Here is a 19,665-nt window from a genome sequence, read left to right on the forward strand (position 1 = left end):
GTGAGTTATTTGGGGTTATTTTGTATTCCACGCTACACAAACCCACAAAGAAGAGACTAGACCGCAGAAACGGTGGCGAATCACTTTAGAAACAATAAATATTGGGTTAAAGTTGCGGGAAAGTTGCGGTGTTTTGGGCAAAGTTGCGATTTTGCGGGGTTTGCTTGATTTTGCGTTAATAGTTGCGATCGCAACATCGCAAAATCCTGGAGGGTCTGTTAAATGTTAGAATCGGCCATAAGAGCTATTGGAATATTAGAGTCAACACGTTAACAGCAGCTAATGCTGCGGATATGTGTTGTCCTGGAGGAAAGTAGACGACCCAAAGTCATCCTCAGTCCTTAAAGCTCACATCGAGGTGTAGATTAACAAGCTATTCTCAGTGGCTATTATACGAAGGGATTTCCCAGCTTGTAGAGTAAAATTGTCAAATTCAAAGGAAATGAAAAGGATTATTTCTGAAGACATACCTGTTAGAAAACTACTAAAGGTAGATTAGGAAGATTATCTGCTAATTTAGTTACCGGGATCGCTAGAAAGCGTCTTTATAGGAACTCTTTTATACTTGTTTTGCCAGCACAGATCGCAGTTATTATTATTATTATTATTATATTATTATTATTATAGGTCTTTGAGGTATTTCTCAAACACTCGGTGCTTTGGAAGCTGCTTTTTAGGGCACAACTGGCAAAAAAAAAAAAATAATAATATTTTTGTTGTTCTTTTTAATCTGTTTTACTTGCTTTTAGTTTGTTTTATTTTGTGATCTACAGTGCTTTATAACAAACCTAACTTTTTTTTTTTTTTTTTTTTTTTTTAAAAAGCACTCAAAGTTGCTGAATCCCTCTGTTATTGCCGTTCTACTTTTATTTTGAAAGGATTCCAAAGTGGAAACGACAGTCATGGGTGAGCTCTAACTGAACTGTCAGAATGCATATGGAGGCTCCTCTGCTTCGATCTGTCGGGTGGGTGGAAAACGAGGGAGCGCAGAGATCGCCGCCTCGCAGAATTAGCTAAAACGAACGTGACAAAGAGGCCGTCTGCAGCAGAACCTCGCTGCGAGTCTTCATCCCGACTGGACGGACGCACAAACGGCAAAATGAACGCGAAGCTGAAAACGCTCTTTGTTTATTCCAGATCTCTTTTCTCGGTGTTTCCCTGCAGGAAAGCTGGGCGACGACAGCTGGCCTCCCGCTTTCCAGTTTTACGACTTCCTGAAAGTCATGGACATGCAGGAACCCGACTCCACCGAGCAGGAAGCTCCGACGGACGACGAAGAAGTCGATGTCGAAGAACATTTGGTGGCAGAGCAGCTGACTGATCACCATCCTGATATTGGTCCTAAATTTCACTCTGAACTGTAACACTACTAGATGGTTCTAAGATTTACCAAACCTACTCTCTCAATGCATTATCTGTTGGGGTTTCCTTGGGAAGGTTTTCAGTAAATTTGTTTTCTGGTGTGTTGCTTCTGTCGATTGACTTATTCCCAACAAGGACCGTGGTGTAACTGATAAGGTAAAGTTATCATTATAAATAAAGTTTAATATTGTTTCTATTTTTCTGCATCATCAATTATTTGTCCTGAAATATGTCGCCTTGTGATACAAAATATCAATGAGTATGTCCAGCTTTCGATAAAGAGTATTAATCCTATTCAAATAATTACAGATATAATATTTTATATGATGTAATTTATCGATTATAACTGATTTTTCACTGAAACCTGTAGGAAAGTCTTTCTCCTGGTTTCTATGGGTGGTTGATTTTTTATTGGGCGATTTATCAAACGGAATGTGCTCGACTGTGACGTCCCAAAAATGAAAAAAACGACCCACTTCCAAAGACGACAAACTCAAAGTTTAATGTGACGAACACCCACTTCACCCCGTTTCTCCTAATAGGCGCCGCTCCTCTTCACTTCAACCTCGGGTTCTTTACCAGAAGGCTTCGGAACTAAAGGGTTCTGCGTACAGTCTTACCGGATCTGAGGACTTCCCTCTTCTGGACACAGATCTGGAAGCTTGTTCCTTGGTTCAGTGGTGTTGTCACGTGACTTTGGTATAAAAAGGGTTTGAACTCCAGGGGAGAAATGGTCCTGTGCCGACTCGGGCGTCGCCCGGATCAGTAAGGTCTGAATCCGATGTTGGGGAACCTGGACATTCTGGTGAAAATGGGCTACCGGAACAAAATATTTAGGAGTGAGGACAGAGAAATGTATATGTATATATATATATATATATATATATATAGTGACAAACTGGCAGGGCCTTCAATGTAAGGCTCAGAGTAAATCTAACAATAATTCAGGTCACAGCACTGGTCCAGGTGGAATTTCTATAGGAAGAAAAACAAAGAAAATCATGTTAGTGATAGAAATAATTACAGTAGAGCAAGTAAGACAGCAGCAGAGTGAGGAAATGTGATTAGTTTGTCCTCCAGCAGTCTAAGCCTATAGCAGCAGAACTAAGGGATAGCTCAGGAAACCCAAGCCAACCCTAACTACGGGATTTATCAAAAAGGAAAGTCTTAAGCCGAATCTTAAAGTAGACGGGGTGTCAGCCTCACGGACAGAAACTGGAAGTTGGTTCCACAAGAGAGGAGCCTGATAGCTGAAGGTTCTGCCTCCTGTTCTACTTTTAGAAACTGTAGGAACCACAAGGAAACCTGCAGTCTGAGAGCGAAGTTCTCTGTTAGGAAAATATGGAACAATAAGCTTGTTTGTTGAGAGCTTTGTTTGTTAGATAAATCCTAAAAATTAATTTAAAAAATTGATTTATTCACAGCTTGTGTGTCAAAAGCTTGTTCTCGTGTCTTCTGTTCAAATGCTGGACGTTGGAATAGTTTTCTGAAATGGCAAAAATGAACCAATTAGATTTTTTTTAGTGTGTGTGTGTGTGTGTGTGTACACAGATCTGAATTCGGGAAATTCAGTGAGTGCGTTCCAAGTTGTGAAAAAGCCATGATCATTTCATAGTTTACTTGCAGATTAAACTTTGACCTGCAGACACCTTAACAGGTCATTCAAGGGGTTCACAGACAGATAGGAAATTATAACCTTTTCTTTAAAACCCCGCTTCAAAAGCTCTGAATTATTGCGTTAATATTTGCTTGTACGGGGAACAGGGGCACAACTGAACTGGTTGGGAATTGGATGAGAAGAGCTCTCAGACAGCAGCTCACGAACCGTAAATGCCTCCCGTCCTGAAGGGGATTTCTACCTCACGATGTCGGAGCCCAGTGCTGTTTAGGTCGATCAGTGTCAGAGTTGCAGTGAGCAGACTATAAACGCACAAACAGCTCAGGCCGGGCACACGGTCGCATCGTTTTCCCGTCATCTATGAATGGATTTCACCGTGCACGCCGGTGGCTGGGTTTTTCCACTGGAGTCGGCGATTAAGCTGCCTCGATTTGGTGTATAAAATGTCCTGTTTCCAGATGTCTGAGCTGAAAGGATTAACTGAGCTCATGTCAGCTAAGAAAGCGCCAAAGCTGGTTTGAGTTGTTGCCATTGAACAGTTGGCTTTCCTGACTCCCAGGAGTAGAGCGCTTTCAACGGTTTGGGAAAGCCCTGATGGTGATGTCATGGCTTTTGAAGCTTTTGATTGGTTAGTTGACAACATCTAAGTTAACTGGAGAGGCACAGGTGGATGTCTTTTAAGGCACACCTCAAACACTCTGCTTCTTTGTGGGACATTATGTGAAAATCCAAAAGAAATCAACCAAGATATCAGGAAGAGAACCCGCTGGTTCATCCTTGGGTACAAGTTCCAGATACCTGAAGGTTCATCTGTTCAAACATTTCTACACAAGTATGAACACCATGGGAACGTCCTGCCAATCTGATCCAACATGGGCTGAAAGAAACTCAGTGAGGAAGAAGCCATTACTCCCAAAGAAACATTAAAAAAAATAAAGAAAAATAGTGCGGTCTGGATCAGAGTCTGGATCGCCACCAAAATTGAATCCATTGTTTTTGTAACAACCCCAACATTTCCTGATCTTTGCTATCAGACAAGCAAACACACCAACGGACACAACTAAAAACAGAACTTCCTTGGTGGAGGGAACTAAAGGGTCACATGCTGGAGCAGAGACAAAGGGGTTACCTGTGACTGTGACCTTTGACCCCATAAATCTTGGAATCAACAGGCTTCATCTTTGACCCATGAGGTGTCCGGCTGTGGAGTTTGACATTCCTACATTACACTGCTGCACAGTTAGAGCACAAGGTCAACTGTGATGTTGACCTTTGACCCCATGATCTTGAATTCAACAGTGATCACTCCTAACCTAAAAGGTGTCCAGCTGTGCAGTTTAATTTTCCTCCGATATATGGTTGCATAGTTGGAGCACGGGCTCATCTGTGACCTTGACCTTGGAACCCGTAACCTTGAAATCAATGGAGATGACCCTTGACCTAAGAGGTTTCCAACTGTGCAGTTTAGTTTTCCTCTGTTACGTCATTACATAGTTAGAGCACAAGGTCATCTGTGATCATGACCTTTGACCCTGTCTCCTTGAAATCCATGGTGATCACCCTTGACTCATGAGGTGTCCAGCTGTAGAGTTTAATGTTCCTGTTATACTGCTGCAGAGTTAGAACAAGGGCTGATCTGTGACCTTTGACCTTGAACTGTGACCAGATCACTACCAAACTCAAATCACTTGTTCCATGTTTGATGTTTCATGATAATTTCCTGAAAATCCATTCATAACTTTTTAAGTAATTTTGTCTACGTACAGACAGACAGACGCTACCAGAGACCTAACCTCCTTGGCGGAGCTTTGACCAATCTTTGCCCTCTCCTCTTTCTGGCACGTCTTAGTTAAACAGTGGATATTCAGTAGATTAATTTAGTGGGTTTATGTCCTGAGAAAAAAAAAGGACCCAGTTCTCGACACAATCTCCAGAAGATCTTAATTTTCCCCTCTGGAGACGCTTCACCAGTGGGAGTCATTGTAGAGAAGTTTTCTGTTCGTCAGCATGCACGATTCAAAAAAAAAAAAAAAAAAGACCAACTTCAGATGTTGTCTGAACTATCTTTACAGCGGATCAGAGTTTAAATCAAGCTCTGGAGCGCGTCAGCGGACCTCGAAGCACTGAAACGAGGAATCCGGCTTGGAAGCAAGGCCAGCAGATGCGAGCGTGGCGTAGGCCTGGTGGGGGAACCATGTGCAGAAACCAACAGATTTATTTGGAAACTGTATCTAAAACAGGCTGCTTTCAGCAACTCTGATGTGTGGGGGGGTAACAGGATGTTGTTGCAGCAGAGCTCATCAGTGTAAACAACATGATACGAGTCCGCTCACATTTGATATACGGTGTGAGTTTGTGTGACTTTATGAAATCAAGTTCCGGGGAATGGGGTTAGAGCAATAAGGAATACTGTGGGTGGGAATCAAAACTCCCCGAAGCTTTGTGATGATCAGACCTCAAATGGCCTCCAGCCATAATTACAGAGAATAAGTCCTGAGGGAGGTCAGTTAGTCTGCGTTCTCACACACACACACACACACACACACACACACACACTCATCTGCATCAAAGATCTCAGGCTGCATCGCTCCACAACCGAGTCAAAGAAAGAGCTGAGCCCAAAGTGGATTTGGGGGACCACCTGGCTTCTGCTTCTGATGGGATCTTTCAGTGGAAATCAGGCGAGTCGACTTGCTGAAAGCGAAAACAGGGGAACAGGGTAGCTACAAGCTGCTAGAAGACAAAATTAGCAAAACAATAGCTAAAAAGTAGCATAAGCAAACAGCAGGTAAAAGATTGAACTTGCAAAAAACATTGTTAAAAGCTAAAACTAGCAAAATGATGGCTAAAAGCTAAATTGAGCAAAACAGAAGCTAAAATTAAAACTTTGCAAAACTATCTAAAAGAGAAAAAAAGTAGCTACAAGCTACAATTAGCCAAACATGAGCTAAAAACTAAAATGATTAGAAAAATTGACAAGAACACAAGGTAACTAGTCCATGAGCGAGACCAAAACCAGACGCAGAGACAACAGCTGAAGGTAAGTGTAGTTTTATTTACAGGTGCCAATATTTATATATACAGTGCGGTGGTTGGTGGAGTGATCTGTGGAGCAAAGGAACAGGGTGAGTCTCGGGTACAAATCCTGGTATCAGCCGAGCGCTGCAAAGTGGCTTCAGTAATGGTTTCTTTGTCCTTACAGATTCTGAAGGTGTCCAGCGACGTGGAGAAGATGACGGAGGTATGAGGAGATCCAGAGGTCGACAAGCCAGTAATCCTTCCAGGTGAGTATCCCGTAGTCCAAGGTAAGTATCCGTGGTGTTCGTAGTCCTGTAGCGTGGCGAAGTACCTGACGTCAAAGTACACAAAGATCGTAGTTAGAATTTAACCAATTTAGGTTAGAGACTGTGGCTGAGAATCTAACCCAGTAGATTCGATGCTCCAGCGACGGTCTGGTCTCAGCTGGAGGCTTAAGTATTGGCAGTCGTCATTATCTGGATCTGGAACACCTGTGAAGGGAAAAGTTGGAGGAGCCGCCCCAAGGCGGGGCTAAAACTCCAGATCCCTACAAAAATAGCTAAAAGGGAAAATAGTAAAGTAAAAGAAAGTAAAAAGAAGTAAAAGAAATGCTAAAAGCTAAAAGTGTCAGGTTTTGTTTTGACGGTGTGTTTCTTTTTGTATTTTGTTTTTGTTTCTTTTATTTTTGAATAAATTTTTTGTTTTTTTTGATAATGAGTCTGCACTCTGGGTTCATCCCGCTCTCCACCGTTCCTTACAAAAAGTTATTAAAGAGGTAGTTAAAAGCCAAAATTAGCAAAACAGTAGCTGAAAGCTAAAACTGTCAAAACAATGGCTAAAAGGTAAAATACGCAAGCAGCAGGTGAAAGCTAGAACTTGCAAAATAGTAGCTAAAAAAAGCTAAATCTAGATAAACTGTAGGTAAAAGTCAAAATTAACAAAACTAGCTAAAAGCTAAAATTGAGAAAAACTGTAGCTACAAGCTACAATTAGGAAAACAGTAGCTAAACACTCAAATTAGTACTTTATTTTTACAAATAAAAAATCCCCCCAGAAGATGCAGATGTATAAGAGACATATTTAGGCCCAAAATGTAACACAAAGACACATAAATCTACACTAATGTCACTAATGAACCTCTGGAATAAGTCTGTAAAGAAACCAAAGCAGATTTAGAAAATGTTTGTCTTCGGTTGTCTCAGCAGCGTTTTTTTTTTTCTCAGATCAATAAACAGGAAATGTGTTTTTGGGTCAATTAGCGAGTCTCTAAGAGGTTTTTATTCAGTTTGTCACCCAGTTCTGGGAAAAAGACACAACATATTCTGCCGTCTGGGAGAAGATGACAGGAAACGTCGTGTCTTTTGGATGGGAACAGTAACCCAGTCATCTCCATCTTTTCCAGGATCTGATTGCTCATTTCGAGTTGTGATACTTTTACTTTTTGAGGAGTTTAGTCGTCAAAGAATGATCTATAACATGTGTGATGAATATTATGTGGATCTTTTTTTATTGGATGACTTTTAGATAAATGTCACTAGCTTACAAAAGGTCAAACTTGGCGGAGTGATTTTTAATTGCTTGTGTGTGTGTGCATGTGTTTGGTTATGTCTGTTACCAAAATATCTCTGAAACCACGGAGCAGATTTTAATGAAATTCTCAGAAAGTAATCACTGGAAATAGGTCTACAACTGATTCACTTTTGGAGTCAACTCGATTCAAGATGGCCACCACAGCTGATTGACCTTAAAAACACAAAAATGGCAACAACTGCCCCAATTTTACAGACTGTGAGCTAAGATTCAGGACAATGGTAAATGAGACGGATCTGCAACACATATTCAGAGTGCTGACTGATTAAAAATTAGCATTAACTGTTGGAGTCAACCCAGTTTGCCTGTTAGCAAAATATCTCCTCAAGTACTGGATGGTATTTATTAAAACTTTTATAAAACTTTCAGAAAATAACTGCTGCAGGTGCATGTATAAGTGATTAAAATTTGGAGTCTCTTCTATAATTTCCCATGATTTATTGCTGCATTTTTGAATGCCTCTCGAAGCATTCAGCTCCTGACTTTATTTCCGAGAGTACCCCTTAAATCAATAGTTTCTCCTTTCAGGTCTGAGACAGAGTGATGGATTTATTAGTCCTGAAAAAAAATCCATGCTTAGAATGGTGAAAGGAGTAAACTCTTTCTGAACAATAACACAAAAAGCTCCTCTAACTCCTGGCACCGACACAATGCAGCAACTTTCAGCACCTATTTTAGAGGCAAACAAAAGCCTTGAGATGTGCTTGTTGACGCGGATCCCGAGGTCGTTTGTGAGAAATTATTTGTTCAAAACCTTTCCAAAGATCTGAACCCAGACCCAGTAAAAAAAACAAAAAAAAAACATTTTCTTCTGGTCTCAGCGAGAAAACACGGGGATTCAGAATTAATCTTATAAATCAGGGAAAAAAACACTTTTATTGTAAAACAGTAGCCAAGCACCTAAGTCTATCTGCCTACAACGGAGAGGGAAGTCTGATGATCGCGATGCCTCGTAAATTCTTGACATTAGAACCATTAAAACGGCACCACGTGAATGTTTTGTCCTCACTTTAGGCGCACGGATCAGTCTGTCTTTTAAGGCACCTCTGGCCGTTCATAAAACACTGAAGGCTCCACCAACATGTGAGCGTTCAGAAATGAAGCGACCAGGGCGGAACCAAAAGAGGCGTGGAACAAAAACCAGCTGTTTTTTACGTGTCGCTCAAGTCTGTATTTGTGTGACGGACGTCTCCTGAACAACATTTCTCATGGCATGGTGGATGAGCTCAGTGTAACGATTCTCTTTGCGTTCAACTAAATATTTCAAAGAAATGCACTCCTGCTGCAGTTTGTCTTCTGTATGCTTCAAAATGCAGCTGAAAGCCGTGGGGTTTTTTGAAGCAGAAAGCTTGTTTCACACTCGATGTTTCTCCTCTAGAATGAAGCCGTACTTTGTCGTTTTGGCATTTAAATCCCATGGCTGGGTGGTCGCTGAAAGCGTACGTCATCACTTTGTCACATTATTCAACCGCAAAGCCGGCCTACCTTTTCACACGTGAACCATTTCAGCTCTGTTCCTGCCTCACTTCGTGGCCCAGAGGAGCAGCAGAGGTGGATTAGCTTCGACTCACCTCGCTGCCTCAGTCCATTCAGAAATCACATCAAAACGACCAGAGGGTGTCTAAGTCCTGGCCTGACGTGTCTCATGAAAAAGTCTTCTGAGACTACAGATTATCACAAAATTGTAATTTATTGGTCTTTTATTGCAAAGTACTCCTGCAACGTGAAAATGTCTAACATTTCCAAGGAACAGTAAAGTGATATTTCCCCTCTGAAGATCCCTCAAAACTTTGAACACGATGCAGATAACTTTGACATTTGTGGCAATGCTCCATTTCCATCTCAAAAGTGCAGTCGGATGCCAGTGGTAAAATTAAGGCCTATATTTTGAATGCAAAATAGGGGATCAGCCCCTCGTTGTTGTTGCATTACATGCACAGCCTATCTCCATCATTGGTGAAACAAGAAGAAAAAGTCTATGCCTTTCGTAGTCGTGATGTCTCTTTTTGCAGAGTTTTCCCATTTACAAAACAGACGTGCACAACAGTGGCACCAACCCATCCACAGTGTGGCCAGTTTCTCGTGAAGAAGAGCAGGAAAAAGTTTCACGAAAACCCAACAAATTAATGGAAAGTTATGTATTTATTGGTATCAATAAAAAAATAAGCTTATAGTTATTTGTGTGGCACCATTCTCATTGCTATCACATTTTGCTACTTTCATTTCCGACCAGTGTAGTTTTTAAAAATCCTCAATGATGGTATATGGGTGCATTAATACCTAAAGCGTGGGCGGCTTACACATCTGGAAAGATACCATCAATGCAAGAAAGTATAAACAGGCAGCAGAGTTGTGTTTATTATAAATCAGCCTCTTAATCATTTACTGGAAATCCAGTTTGGGAACCTTTTAGAAGAAAACCCTAAATCATGCATGAATGGCTTTTATTGGTTCTTCCTTTAATTTTTATTTCTCCTTTTGTAAATGGTTGGTTCATTAAAAGGCTTTTTATTTGAGGAGGGTCCGTGTATCAAGTGAGGCCAAATGGGAAAGGTGAGTCGACGTTGGTTCCTGTAAATCTTTAACTCTGCAGAACTTTAGGTGAAAAGTCCCCAATGTTTTTTGTTTTTTTTTCCCGTCTTATCATATGCTGCTCCCTCGGCAGCCATAAGACTAAAGGAAGTACGGCAAATTAAAACTCATCTGCGATGGAGTTACCCAAACAGAGCGGAGATTAAAAAGTCCATGTTTTTATTGGGAACTAATTGGAACGAGGAGAGGAGGAGAACTAGGATGAGGAAAGTCAGAGGTCGTGCATTCCTGCGGGGCCCTCGGGGACTTGGGAAGACTCCGAGCAGGAGGCGTCACGGAGCAGCCGAAAGCACATGTTGTTCTAACAAAACCCAAGTTTCTGTGCCCTCACACTGAGCACGTGGTGAGACTGATGCATATTAGGCTGAGCAAGCAACAATAACGTGCCATGCGTGTGCTCAACGCTCTCTGATTAATTAATGATTCATATCTGAGTTTCACTTGTCCGGATTTTTCTCCGGGGTTCTGTTTATTCAGTAATAAGCACAGTTGTTATCAGCCTGAGAAAAATGCTCATATTTACCATCTCAGTGTTGTTGGCTGAGTGTGTGTGTTTGTTTTTCCTGTTTATGTGAATTGTGGGCAAAAACAAGAATTCCTTATGTGCAGCGCATACATTTAACGAGGAAAGAGAGGGGAATGTTTCAACAACGTTATTTAGATTTTAAATGAATCCTCTGAAAAGTCCCTTCTTTACTGTGAGTTTGTACGTTCACTTACACAGCAGAAATTCAAACTATTTCCATGTCAAATATCCTAAAAGAAGATAACATAATACAAACTATAATAATCAACCACAGCAAACTCAAAAAAATGTCATTTTTACAAATATTGACCTACAGTTTGGTGTGATAGTAGTAGCTGAGAATCGTCCCCGACACAAACAGCACTTTGATAATTTAAGAGAAGTACATTCTGCACTTCGTAACACACAGCTAAGAAAAGTTGAAGTGTTAAACTGGTCCAGAGCTGCCACCCATTAGAGGGATTTGTCACATCATGAAATAATTATCATAAAGGATCTTTGGGCTGAACAACAACACAGCTGAAGCTGAAACTGAGTTGTTAAAGTCTGAACAAGAAGAATTAAACTTAAATGTGCCAAACAGTATCTAATAGCTAAAAAGAGCAAAACAATGGCTAAAAGTTACTATTAGCATAACTGTTGCCAAAAGCTAGAATGGACAGAACAAAAGCTCAAAACAAGAGGAAGCAAAATTATAGTTAATAGGAGCAAAACAAAAGCTAAAAGTAGCAAAACTGCTTAAAAAGGTAAAAGTAGCAGAATGAAAACTAAAAGCAAAAATTAGCAAAATTGTAGCCAGAAGCTGTAAGGAACAGAACAAAAGCTAAAAGCAGCAAAACTGTAGCTAAAATTTTAAAGGAGCAGAATAAAAGCTAAATGTAGCCTAATTGTCACTTAAATCTAAAAGTAGCAGAATAATAGCTAAAAGCAACTAACTTTAGCTAAAAGGAGCAGAATGGAAGCAAAACGTTAGGTGTAGTAAAACTTTAGCTAAAAGCCAAAAATCACAGAATGTTAGCTCAAAGCTAAACACAGCATAAGAAGACAAAAGTAGAGAAGTACGCTGAGGCAGATTTAAAAAGAAACGATTTTAAAGGCTTTAAAAACACCTTTATGTTTTTTTTTGTCTGCTCCCTTCTGCAGGGGTCGCCACTGAACTTGCATGGAAGATTTTGTGATTGTTTTTGGCTCTGAATGTATTTAATGGGAAAATTGATTTTAAATGAAGGTAAATGTTTTAAAAAGTATAAAACGAAAGTCACAAAGTTAAATGTTTTGTTGTAAGATTGGTTACAATAGCACAATGTGGATGCAGTTTGAGTCCAGACAACACAAAGGACACGATGAACAGGAACACAATGGTGTGCTGATGATGCTGCCTGTTGTTTGCAGGAACGAGTGATGATGCCGGGTTAAAGTTGTCACCAGCTGTCTTGTTCTGCAGGAGAACCTCAGCAGGTTTGTTAAAACAAATCACGTTGTGGCATAAATCGGAGAAATCACAATCAATCTTTTTAAACTAAGCAGCGTCGCTCTGAAACGCTGCTGATGTTGTCATTAAAGGGGTTCTGTGCGACAGGACTGAATTCTTATTTGGCCCGGCCTTATTTAAGACACCTGATCCCAATCCAAACTCATTATACAAGATGATAAATTGGTCTAAACAAATGGTGCGGGTTGAAGTAATGATGATGAACGTCAGAGTGTAACATCTGCTAACCGTCAGCCTAATTTATGATGAAGATTTTATCACTTCCAGACTGTAAGTTTGAAGCTTTCCAGCTCTCGTGAAAGAACGCTGCCTCCAAGTCACATCGCTAAGGTATTTATACGTGGTGTGGGCTGGCAGGTATAATAAGACTAAGAGACTTGTGTTGTTTTCTAAGTGATGAACAAGACCTTGGATCCATCAGGAGTAATTTAAACTTGTAGTGTTTCGCAGCTGTTCTTTGTTAAACACATCAGTTTGATTATTGTGCTTCCCATCAGTGTGGCATCCATAGATTTACACAGCCAGAAGGATTGGGCCAACTTGGAGAGAATTCAGTCCACATGCAGATCAGTGATGGGTATGTAAATAGCTCGATTTGTAAGAAGCTGCACATCTAGAACAGGCGCCACGTAGCAGCATCATGAGAAGGAGCGTTCACGTTATCGGGTCACTATGAACAATGAGTGAAGGTCAGCAGACGCAGAAGATGTCTCACAGACACATCGGACAGCACCGCCAGCATGTGACGGAGTTTGGTAGGGGTCATACTGTGGGTTTGGATGAGGCTGTGTGGTCGTATTGTACAGCTGCCCGGCATGTGGGACGTACTGATGAAACAGCAGTTGTTGAAACTAATATGTATGTGAGGTGACCCATGCATGTTGGGAAGGTCCCAATTATCCAGGACAGAATACACATAAGGAAAAACGTATTGTGCGCCAAACATTGCAAAACCACAGGACAACTGTGCCTTTTATCCAAACACAGGTAGGGTAGCGTAGGCTGCCATTATTATTCAAATGGAGATGCTGTATTTGGAGTGCTGCCCTAACCTGGAAGCATGGACTGATGTTAGGTGGCATTATATATTGTTACCACAGATAACCAATGTATGTGTGTATGGTGGCGCTAAGGGGAGAGGACCAATCCTGCAAATGCTGTGGAGAGACACTGATGTTACTCCTGTGATCATGGTGTGGGGAGCCATAGGGTCGGACTTCAGGTCACCTCTGTTAGGGATCCTCACAGTCTTTCAACAAGACAACCATTGTCCCATGTCCAGCCAGGTGCCCCTTTTCTTTCATCAGTCAGATGTGGGATCAACTTTGGGGTCAGCTGTGACCCAGTGCCGATCTGCTGGACCTCCAGGGAGAGTTACAACAATGGCCAAATGACGCTGCACCAAATCACTGCTTGTATTCTGGTCCAAGGGGTCCACACCCTGCTGACATGGGACCAGCAGTGTCAGCCTGATAATGTAATTATTGCAATATCATCAGTTTCATTTTCACCACTGTCACAGTAAAAAAAGGCTTTTGATGCACATGCAATACATTTTTTTTAAGAATACAGGATTTTCCATTTCAACCAGCAAGATGATACTTGTATTTAAAAATTTAACTTGTTTACATAGCCATGTTAAAGATTAGTTCTGTCGTGTTGCAGTTCAGTGCAAAAACAGGTTTGGGGTTTATTATCCACTCCAAATACTTCGGTTTTGGTTCAAGTGTGACTATTTTTGGAGATTTGAAACCCTTTGCTATAAATACCGCTCGGTTAAAGACAGAGAATAACCAAGAGTCAAAAAGAAAACAAGAAGTCCAACCTTTTCCAGCTCAGTCAGATGTCTGTGATGTAATATCTGTATAATTTATTGCCAGCAACCGAATAACAGAACCTGAAAACATCTTCTGTTTAAACAACTCATTTCCACTGCAGACGTTAGACGTTATTGTTTCAGCCTTGAAATGCTGTTAACTTTTATCCAATAAAAATACTTTCCAAAAACTGAGCATGAAACCGTCTCAGGGATTTCCCAAGTGGCTGAGTTGAATTTATTTAAAATCTACAGTTTCAAGATAACACTTTTGTGATTACAACACTGAACTCCATCGCCACGTGTCTGTAGCCGTCAATGAGAGTCGACTGAAAGCTCGATTTTTGCTTTCCAAGTTAGAAGACAGTTTTTTTTTTCTGTTTTCACTGAAGATAACATACTTGGGCCATGACATTGTGCTCTTTGGAACCTGCTGTAGAGAAAACATCCTCCTCTTTGTAAGTCTCCACATGAAGGAGCTGGTAAACATCCTCCTCTGGCTCTGGTCTTCAGGAATGTCCCACTGCGTTTATGTTCTTAATTAGAAAGAGAGAAAGTCTGTAGCTTCTGATAAGTGTGGCAGGCTACAACCCTTGATAACCCTTGACAGCCTCCATTTGATAAAAACAGTGTCTGTGTGTGTGGTAAAGGGTCTTTATTAAGATGGTATATTAGATTCCAGTGGTGGAAGCGAAAGTTATGGAGTACAATTTTGAGTTTGGGATTGGACATAATGTGCCATCAAACCGAGTCAAAGCTTTTTTTTTTTTTTTTAAAGTTCACACATTGTTGATTGCTGTTTTTATTAGTTGGAATATTTGCACTTGTAATAGGAAATAAAATTACTTCAGTGATTCTCTGCTGCATGTAAGTTAAAGCTTTAACTGTTAGAGTAGAAAAGTGCAAAAGACACCGTGTTTTGTTTAGAATGCCTTTCATTTTATCTTTATAGGGCCTCGGGGTACAGGGGGCCAGGAGGTCTATTTTTCCCTTTCTTGATCAGTTTATCTTCACCATTCTGTTGCCCCCTGACCCCTCCTCATCCTACAGGAGGGTATATGAAAGGGGAGCAATCTGTAATGCGTCAGACTCACTCTGCTGATTGATATAGCTTAAATAAACTATCCTAAGATAAAACTCTTCGTTGTCCTCGTTGTTAAAGAAAATTCCACACCACACTTTAACGCATGGTTTAGCTCTGGTGGTTAATTGTTGAGTCGTGTTTCAACCAGGGTCTGATCTTCAGTGATGACAATCGTAATGCTTCAGCATACAAGACAGTTTGGACACTTTTACGGTTCTAACTTTGGGGAAGGGCCTTTCCTGTTCCAACATGGCTGTCAAGTTATTTACTGTGCTTCCCCACTTGACAGGGATAGACATTCACACAGAGTCTTCACTGGAGTCCACTCAATGACCAAACAATCCTCTTTCTTAATTTCTTCCTTTTTTTTTCTGGTTATTTTTTTCCAGATCATTTTTTCTGGTGAAAAACCTTTAACAAATAACACAAAACAAAAATCAGAGTCGCAATCATGTCAGAGTATATCCTGCATGTTTGTTTTGTAAATAAGTTAGTGTGAAAGTAGAAGCTTGAATAAATACATTTTCAATAACAGTATTAAACTTACAACCAACCTATGGCTATCTTCAACATCTACCAAGTACTTTATCCACAGAACTTTATAAAATTTAATGCCAAGAAAATACTCTTATTATCTCATAATGCCATAAAAACACAATAATCAAATGTTTCACATTATCTCTTCAATGAGCCCATACATTTCAGCACAGTTAACATTAAACATTTGGTAAAATCAAACAAACTCTAAACAATTGTTGCAAACCAATCAATCCATGACAAAAGTCACAGACCAGAAATGTTTGGGTCACATCCAATTAGCTCTGTGACTGCTTCACCTCCAGCACCATCTCAGAAGCAACAGAGTCCAGACCATTATTGTTTCATAAGTTTGTTTTCTTACCAGCTGCCTCTCTGGTGTTTGTAAATGTTAGTTCTGCACAGATTTTTCCATGTCTGGTTGGCACCATACACAGCATTCAAGTGTTGTGCACCATGTTTCTGGTCCCTGTGTCATCAGGTTATCACAGAATGGTTCCTACCCCCTCACTTCTAAGCTTGACTTAACAATGGCTGTGCCTCGGCGCACAAAGCGAGGACTAAAAAGACCTGGTTTGATGCGTTAGGGGTGGAAGAACTTGACTGAGCCACACAGAGTCCTGACCTCAGCCCCATCCAGCACCTTTGGGATGAACTGGAACAGAGACTGAGAGCTGGACCTTCTCCAACATCAGTGTCTGACCTCAGAAATGTTCTACTTAACGAATGGGCACAAAGTCCCACAGAAACACTCCAAAACCTCGTGAGAAGCAAAAAGAGTGGAAGCTGTTATAGCATCAAAAAGGGACCAACTTTATGATGTTCCTGTTTGTGTGATGGTCAAGTGTGGCCAAATACCTTTGGTTACATAGCACACATGGTCCCTTCAGTGGGTTCTGGGTAGGCCTTGGGGTCTCGTCACATTGAGACCTTCAAAGATCAGAGAACATTTTAATGGGATGCCTAAGTCACCTCAGCTGACTCCTCCTTTTAATGTGAACGGGCAGCAGATTTTGTCTGAGCTCCTCCTGAATGATCGACCTTTTCATTTATCTCTAATGCTGAGCCCAGATACCCCACAAAGGCAAAGGAAGCTTATTTCAGTTGTTTGCATGGAGGATGTTTTGGTCATGATCTTAATCTGGTGACCATAGGTGAGGGTTAGAACATATGAGGCAGACACATACCCCACAGCCTGAAGCAACACCATCATTCCTTCAGACAAAGCCCTGATCCGTTTGCCTATCTCTTGCTCCATCCTGCCTCTACTTGTGAACAAGACACTAAAATACCTAAACTTTTCCACTTGAGGCAGACACATACCCCAAAGCAGAGGGAGCGTTCCACTTTTTTCCATAGAGAGCCATGGCCTCAGACCAAGAGGAGCTCTGACTTTGGCGTCAAACCCCTCCAGTGTACATTGAAGGTCATGGTTTAAATATGCCTACAAAAAGCAGAGATGAGACTCTGAAGTTCCCAAATCAGACACCCTCCACCCAACTACTACACCTAGAAATCTTGTCTATGAACACCACCAACAGGATCAGAGACAAGGAGCAGTCCTGTTTGAGTCCAACCTGCTTCCAGTGTACAATAACCTGTCAGAAGGTGGGGATATGGCGGCAAACCCAGGACGCAGACGCATGGCTTAAAACGAACGTAAATCCTTTATTAAACTAAAATACAAACAAAAGGGCTGGCGTGGCAGCAAAACAAACACTAACAAAATCCAACAGCGAGGAGCGAAGGCAAAACCAGACGGAACAAGAATTAAACAGGCAAAGCGGAATGATCCAGTGAGGAGTGAATGAGAATGACCGGTTCTTAAAGACAGAGGATAATGAGGAAAATGGACACAGGTGAGTGAGAACAATTACAAGCAGGTGAAGATGGGCGTGGCAGACATAACAGGAAAAGTACTGGGGAGGTGGATAGTGACAGGGCATGAACAAGAAAAACTAAACTGAAACAAGACAATAATCAAAACAACAAACTGAAAATACCAAAACTATGACAATAACCCTCAGAAGACGTGTTTGTAGGCCTCCTCCAGAGCCATAAAAACACATCTGGTCCAGACAACCAAACCCCCATGACCCTCTCAGGTTCAATGTGCCACGAGCCGGGCAAAAGCCACTCTGCTTCTGTTAAACTGGAGGGTTTCAATCAATCAGAGCCTCCTCCAGATGGGTTAGCAAGCAGTAACACCTCTACAGTCCTAAACTCCACGATTACATGAAGCAGATAAAGGCAAATTCTCCCCCAATTCTGAATTCCCTTGTTTTGTGTTAACGAAACCTCCCAAACTTGGGTACTTTTATTCACACGCATGTCAGCATGCTCGGTGACAAACTACGCTGTTGTCTCATTTGTAACTAATTTATGAAGGGTGACTGATTAGATGTCAACAAGAAGAGTGCGGCTGTGACAGGATTTCTCTGTTCTAGTCATGTGATTCAAAGAAGATCCAAAAAGGTCAGCTGAAAAAACCCTGTGTAATGATGTGTGTTGTGTTGATTAAGGCAGTTTATTTCCATCTGATCTGTTCTGTCACTGTGTCCTTGAAAACTATTAAAAATACACACACACACACACACACACACACACACACAGAGTAGAGTTGATGGAGGAGCTGCAGTAAACTGATGCACATAAATCACTTACTGCAGCAGCTTCACACTCTTATCAAACACACACACTTTGGTTTGAGGCACTGAAAGAGCAGTATTTATCTGATTTGTGTGGTGAGTATAACTTCAGGATAAATAAGAGTACGACAGAGTCCCAATAAATGACATCATTAGAGCGGTAGCAATGGAGTAAAAGCATCATTTGTATCTGTAGGTTTGTAAAATGTTCTGCCTGTGTGTGGACTCCATAACTGGATTTTAGACAGTCCCTTTTTGACTGAAAAACGGGACTAGTGTTTTAGCCTTTAAAGTATATTCAAGTGAGTACTTTATGCTTTAGAACAAATTTTCTGTAATTCTTGATGAGTTTACTGGCTTTTGCTTGCAAATATTCTTGCTTGTTAGTTGTTTATCAAGTATACAATGTGGCTAATTCATATTTTTCTACTATTGGATAGTATTCTACATGATTTAAGTTATTGCAAAATATGTTTAAAAGTGGGAGAAAAATAAACAAAGATGCATCTTGATTTTGATTGCTGTCCTGAAAATCAAGCAGACTTTTTCAGATGTTTGTCTTTCGGGAGTATATCCTGCGGGAACACAGTTTGTGTGTATTTTGGTTTGGAATGCAGCTTGTTATCTGATTAAAATGAAATAAAAGAAAACATCCCTGTATATCTGTTTCCTTTAGGAGCAAGAGGAAAACAAGCCCCGACCAGAGCAGCGTGCTGGCAGTGAGTCTGGCGTTGTTAAATTTGGCTCTTTGAAATTGGAAACAACAGTGAACTCGAGAACTTGTTTTACAAGATTACTACCGCTGGCAAAAGAAAATATGAAACCGCCACTTTTAATTCAGCTGTTTTACAGGTGAGGCTCTGCCTCCTGGTCAGGTTTCCTCAAGATATGGTATTACCCACTGAAACAGAGAAACACTGTAATGGCAACTGATGACGCTGGGTGGGATCTTTGTAAGGACCTACATTTATCCATCTGTACTGTTAACACGTTGAAGCCACACATTGTTAAAACTCTATGTTGTGTTATCAGTCCCAAAACCCACAGAAATAGCCTTATTGGACTTGAATAAACACACACACATATCTATCTATTGTCATGAACGGGGTGGAAGGAGGCGAACCCTGAGCGCAGACTCATGTTGATAAAAAAACTAATTTATTGAGAAATAAAAGGCAAACCCAAAAACAAAGGCTGACGTGGCAGCAAAACCTAAACTAAATACAAAAAACATTAACTAACTAAACTAAACCTGAACAGACCTGAGACAAGAGATGAATCAAAGGGAGACGAGAAGGCACGAGCAAACGGAAGGACGGCACATCAGGGAGACAAGAGTATGACAATGAACCAGCGGATAGTGAGAGAAGTGACCGGGTTTT

General features: G+C 40.9%; 2 protein-coding genes across 2 annotated transcripts in view; one reads left to right on the forward strand and one right to left on the reverse strand.

The window, feature by feature from the left end:
* The window catches only part of txndc16 (thioredoxin domain containing 16), a 19,591-nt gene extending 18,033 nt beyond the window's left edge, over positions 1 to 1,558 (forward strand). The window contains exon 20 of the mRNA XM_017437322.3: positions 1,165 to 1,558. Coding sequence (XP_017292811.1) covers positions 1,165 to 1,364 — 200 coding nt within the window. The 3' untranslated portion in view covers positions 1,365 to 1,558. The remainder of the gene's footprint in view (positions 1 to 1,164) is intronic.
* LOC108244131 (NLR family CARD domain-containing protein 3) overlaps positions 1 to 19,665 on the reverse strand; it is a 1,204,881-nt gene that overhangs the window by 1,015,610 nt on the left and 169,606 nt on the right. The window lies entirely within an intron of this gene.

Source organism: Kryptolebias marmoratus, linkage group LG23 (assembly GCF_001649575.2).
Source record: "Kryptolebias marmoratus isolate JLee-2015 linkage group LG23, ASM164957v2, whole genome shotgun sequence".
Lineage (NCBI taxonomy): Eukaryota > Metazoa > Chordata > Actinopteri > Cyprinodontiformes > Rivulidae > Kryptolebias > Kryptolebias marmoratus.